This window comes from Petaurus breviceps, unplaced genomic scaffold (genome assembly GCF_028583685.1).
Source record: "Petaurus breviceps papuanus isolate PSGF00001 unplaced genomic scaffold, PetGlider_PUasm1.0 65, whole genome shotgun sequence".
Taxonomy (NCBI): domain Eukaryota; kingdom Metazoa; phylum Chordata; class Mammalia; order Diprotodontia; family Petauridae; genus Petaurus; species Petaurus breviceps.
Window position 1 is genome coordinate 689,790 of NW_027186436.1, and position 5,954 is coordinate 695,743.

General features: G+C 40.1%; 1 protein-coding gene across 6 annotated transcripts in view; it reads left to right on the forward strand.

The window, feature by feature from the left end:
• LOC138173823 (echinoderm microtubule-associated protein-like 1) overlaps positions 1–5,954 on the forward strand; it is a 316,335-nt gene that overhangs the window by 274,048 nt on the left and 36,333 nt on the right. For all 6 annotated transcript variants that reach the window (XM_069103910.1, XM_069103913.1, XM_069103912.1 and 3 more), the window contains one exon: positions 226–357. In XM_069103910.1, coding sequence (XP_068960011.1) covers positions 226–357 — 132 coding nt within the window. The remainder of the gene's footprint in view (positions 1–225; positions 358–5,954) is intronic.

Here is a 5,954-nt window from a genome sequence, read left to right on the forward strand (position 1 = left end):
GAAGGAAGGGAGGAAGGGAGGGAGGGAGGGAGGGAGGAAGACACTATAGAAATGTGAGATGTGAATAGTTTATAGATTATAAGATGAACTGTGAATTATGAAAGAAACAGACTGAAAAAATAAGTGCAAATTGTTCTATCAAACCATGGTTAATGACATACTAAAACCATCATTTTTATTTCAATATTTAATAAAATAATTACTTTTTCTCTCTATTTTTTGTAGGGCCACACTGATGAACTCTGGGGGCTAGCCATCCATTCTTCTAAATCTCAATTCTTGACATGTGGGCATGACAAACATGTTACACTCTGGGATGCAGTAAGTCATCAGCCTATCTGGAGTAAAATAATAGAGGTAAATACCTGCACAAAGCTCGTATTTTTGTTCTAATTTACATGTTTACACATTACAAAATATATTGTAATATATGAATTGTCTTAAATAATTTTTCCATGAAAGTAAATAGTTTCATTTGATTATAACCAAGGTTTCATTTGATAAATTTCTTTTAAAAAATATATTTCTTAATAACTTTGAATCAAACATATTCTTTTTTGTAATTTGGAAGCTTATTTTTGAACTTTCAGTTAGGTAATAAATTATTCTTTTCAAGAGAATATGTTAACTATCAAGTTCTAGAGCTGAAATTTGACAAAAGATCAGGTATTTCAAAGTGGTTAAAATAATTTAGAGATAATTGTTGTGAATTTATATAGCCTATATATGCCCTGAGGATTCTTACCTCAACTCCTGATCTCACAAATGAGACTCAGTTCTACAGAACAAAGTTACATCTTCCCCCCCCACCCCCTCAGAGTTCTATGGATAATTATTTAATGCCTTTAGTACAAGCCCCAACTGTTGTGCTTTTCCCTTCCCCCATCCTTCCTGCCCCAGATTATCAGTTGAAGAGCAATTTAGTTATCCAGCTTTAAGTAGCTTTTAGAAAGCGATATTTATCAAGGTGAAATGAAAGATCAGTTGGCACAGACATAGCTTCAGTGTCTGACACACTCTTGCATAAGTACACAGAGTCCAAGCAAAAGTGGGATCAAGCTTAGAAAGTGCATGTGGTAAAGGAATAGTTCACAGGACCTGGTTTCTGTAATCCCTTTCCTCCCATTTTGGGGGTGAAGTTCCATTTAAGCATGGTGAATCTGCATTCACCTTTCCTTGGCTACTGATGCAAACACTGCCATGAGTTGATTGGGGGATGCAGCTAAGACACTGATAAGAAAATGGAATGTTCAAAATTCTTTAGATCTTTAAAAATTGCAAGGTTCTCCTCTAGATATAGCAGGCAGGAGGGACAGGGAGGACACTTAATCCAAGGCTAGAGCCGCAAGGCCTCTCCTTTCCCCCTTCCCCCCAAGCAATTGGTTCTCCACATTGGCTCTAACCTTTCAAATGAGTGAAGTTCTAACAAGCTTTAGAGTTTATAGATATTCCTGGGGTATAGCTAAGTTTCATCAGCCTAGCCAAAAACTGTTCTTGTGTAATATCACTTCATACTGCAGATTCAGAGACTTTATGTACTTAAGCAAAGATTCTTAAACTGGCACCCAGGAACTGGGGGGAGGGACTTTTTTATTTTATAGCTCTACTTCAGTATAATTTGTTTCCTTGTAATCCTTGTATATTGTTTTATATACATTTTTAAAAATTATTCTGAGGTTTTCACCAGACCACCAAAGGAATCCATGACAAAAAGGTTAAGAACTTTTCTCTAAAACTTATGATTAATTGATTTATTGAGATTTATTCTCAGCTAGTTAATGCATCAAGGCTAAAATGATGTGAGATTATTTTGATTTCACCTTCACATCTAAAATTATCTTTGAATGGGTTAACTTGAAACTTAAAACTGAGATAGAAAAAATAAAATTCTACTTGTAGCTTCAGTGTTTCATACCAAACACAGAATTTCAAAATTTGAAGGGACCTAAATGTTGTTTTAGTCTCCACCTAAACTTTAAAAAGAATACTCTCAATTGTATTAACCAGATAAAGGATCATCCAGCCATTGCATAAAGACTTCTAATAAGGGAGTCTTCAAGTATGATGTTGAAAGTTAATGGTATTGTATATTCTTCCAAATGATGGACTCTTCACGGGTGATTTAAATGGCTGTTGCATATTAGAAACACTAAAAGCAGTATACTCTTTTTTTTTAAATGCTTTATTAACTTCTGATTTACATCGTTCGTTTCCCCCAGATTTTGAGTTACAAATTTTCTCCCCGTTTTTCCCCCACCCATCCCCCCAAAACAGCAGTCCCACAGGATATCCCCACCTCTGATCTGCTCTCTCCCATATTTTCTCCCATACCCGTTTCAACTTTTCCAGTAGGGCATGGTGGATCTCTATATTTCCCAATTACATGTAAAACAATATTGATAATAGTATATATATATTTAAACATTTGATTTTAAAACTTTGAATTCCAGATTCATTCCCTTCCTCCCTTATCACCCACCCTTACTGGGAAGATAAGCAGTTCAGTATAGGTTGTACATGTGTGGCTAATGCAAAACAATAACATAGCAGATATATTGTAAAAGACTATTTCCCTCCCTCCTATCCCACCTCCCACTTGTTCTATTCTCTACTTTGATCCCATCCCTTTTCAAAAGTGGGTGCTTCCAACTTCCCTCCCCCCCAGCCTGCCCTCCCTTCCATCATCCCCCCTCACATCCTCTCCCCCCCCTATTCTCCTGGAGGGTGAGATCCCCTATTTAGTGTGTATTTCCCTCCCTCCTCAAGCCAGATTCAATAGGAATAAGGTTGACCCATTCCCTTTTGCCTTCCTATTCTTCCCCTCCATTGTAACCATTTTCCCTTGCCTCTTCTGTATGAGATAGTTGCCCCACTCTGTCTCTCCCCATCTCCTCTCATTATATCCCTCTCACCTCTTAATTTCACCTTTTAAGTATCATCCCTTCCTGTTAAATTGGTCCCGTGCCCTCTATCTACGTATACCTGTAAACATATATACACACATTCACATATGTATTCATATGCCTGCATACCCTCATATAAAGACATATATATATAATATATATATTTCTAATCCCTTCAACTACTGAGAAAAGTTTCATAAGTTACAATTATTGTTTTTCCATGTAGGAATGTTAATAGTTCAACTTTGGCCAAGTGGCTCAGCAAGCAAGAGCACCGGCCTCAGTGCTGGGACGACCCGGATCAAATCCGGGCCCAGACACCCAGCACCACACCCAGAAACAACAACCGGCCGTGCAACCCCGAGCAAGCCACTCAACCCCAATTGCTTAAAAAAAAAATAGTTCAACTTTGATAAGTTCCTTATGATTTCTTTTCCCTGTTTACCTTCTCATGCTTCTCTTGCTTCTTGTATCTGAATGTCAAATTTTCTATTCAGCTCTGGTTTTTTCAGCAAGAATGCTTGAAAGTCCTGTATTCCACTGAATGGCCATATTTTCCCCTGAAACAGGATACTCAGTTTTGCTGGGTAGGTGATTCTTGGTTTTAATCCCAGCTCCATTGACCTCCGGAATATCACATTCCAGGCCCTTCGATCCCTCAGTGTAGAAGCTGCCAGATCCTGGGTTATCCTGATTGTGTTTCCACAATATTCAAATTGTTTCTTCCTGGCTGCTTGTAATATTCTCTCCTTAATCTGGGAATTCTGGAACCTGGCTATAATATTCCTAGGAGTTTTCTTTTTGGTATCTTTTTCAGGAGGTGATCGGTGGATTCTTTCAATTCTCTATTTTGCCCTCTCGTTCTAAAACATCAGGGCAGTTTTCTTTGAGAACTTCCTGGAGGATGCTTTCCAGGCTCTTACTTTGGTCATGACTCTCAGGCAGTCCAATAATTTTTAAATTATCTCTCCTGGTTCTATTTTCCAGGTCAGTGGTTTTTCCCATGAGATATTTCACATTGCCTTCTATTCTTTCATTTGTTTGGATCTGTTTAACAGCATCTTGATTTCTCATAAAGTCATTAGCTTCCATTTGCTCCAATCTAATTCTGAAGCAATGATTCTCCTCAGTGAGCTTTTGAGATTCTTTTTCCATCTGGCAAATTCGACTTTTTAAGGCATTCTTCTCCTCATTGCCTTTCTGAGCCTCCTTTGCCATTTGAGTCAGTCTGTTTTTTAAGGTATTATTTTCTTCAGTCAGGCTGTTGACTCTCATTTCATAATTTTCTTGCATTGTTCTCATTTCTCTTCCCAATTTTTCCTCCATTTCTCTTATCTGCTTCTTAAGGTCCTCTATGGCCTGTAACCAGCTTGTATTTTCCTCTGAAGCTTTTGGTGCAGGAGTTCTGACTTCACTGATTTCCTCCTGTTCCATGCCTTGCTCCTTCTTATCCCCAAAATAGGAGTGTAATGTTGGAATCTTCTGTCTGCTTTGTTTCCTTTGCCTGCTCATTTTGCCACTCAAAGATTTGACTTTTGGACTTTTTGCCACAGTAGGACTCTGCCACCAGACGGGAGTTTTCGTCCCAAACGCTGGGGTTTTCTCAGCTGCCGGAGGTATTAGATGGGTGCCCTCTCTGAGGTCTCCACACGCTCTGGCAAGCTGGACACACACCCCAGGACCTCCACCCTAGACTGCAATCCAGATCCAAGCAGGTTAAAGCAAGAGCGATGACCCCTCAAACTGGTGCTTGGTCCCCCCTACACTCTGTAGGCCAGGAGCTGAAGCCGCCATGTGGCGCTGGCAGGCTGTGCCGTCTCAGCGGTTTCTCGCCCCGGGGGCCCCAGGGGTAAAAGCCACGCACTCCCACTTACTGGGTCCCAAAGTCCAGAATGCACTGGCCTCTCACCTTGTCCTTCGCATCTATGTGTTGATAAATCTGGAAACGGCCACAGCTGCTGCTGATCTGGAGTCCCTCTGGCTGGCGGCTGGTCAGGCCCGCCCTGGGGCTAAAGCCTCGGAGTGGGGCTGGGCTCGGCTCCCAGAGCCCTGCGCTGGCCGATTCCTGCCGGCCTGCCGGGCTGTTCTCAGCAGGAGGTTAGCTTCTCTGTGTCATTTTGTGGGTTCTGCAGCTCCAAAGTTTGTTTAGAGTCCCCTTTTTACATGGATTGGGGAGGGTGGAAGCCGGAGCTGCGGGAGGGTCATGCTTCTACTCCGCCATCTTGGCTCCGCCCCCAAAGCAGTATACTCTTAATCATCTATATTACTACATATCTTTCTACCTGAAAAGTCTTCATTGTATATAGCAGAAATCATATTGGTTTTGGAGTCAAAAGTTCTAAGTTAAGTCATTTAACCTCTATGAGCCTCACTTTTCTGATCTGTAAAATGGGGTAATTATCTCAAATGATGGTTATAAAGAGTGTTTGTAAAGCTGTTGTTTTTAATAATGGATAATACAGGCTCACTATAAAGCAATACAATTATATAAAGATACCACATCAAATTGCCACTAGGGCAAAAAAGGGTCAGGATTGCAATGCCTTTAAGAAAAGAATTATAGTTACCTCTTTTAATTAGGAAAGGGTGTAAAGGAAAGAACGTATGTACAGTACATAGATTTAACAAGATTTTATCAGTATAGAGATTTCAACTCCACTCAACCTAAATCTGATGTTGGAAGAGACTTTAGAGATTAATGAATCACAGAATCTCATTTTGGAAGGAAACTCAAATAGGAATATCCTCAATCCTGCCAGCTTTTTTTTTTTTTAATCTCCAGTGAATAGGAAACCACTACCTTTGAAAAGAGGTAGTTTTTGCATAATTTCAGTTTTTAGGAAGTTTTTCCTAGTGTGACTCTGTGATATTTGGGAGTTTCCTAACACCTTGGTACTTTAAGTCCTGTAGCTTAAGTGTTCTCCTAAAGCTGACCCAAAGATGTGCTACCATATCAAGAATTCTTAACTTGGCATCAAAGAACTTTCCCCTGTCCCCCACAAGGTAGCGCTCTCTCTCTCTCTCTCTCTCTCTCTCTCTCTCTCTCTCTCT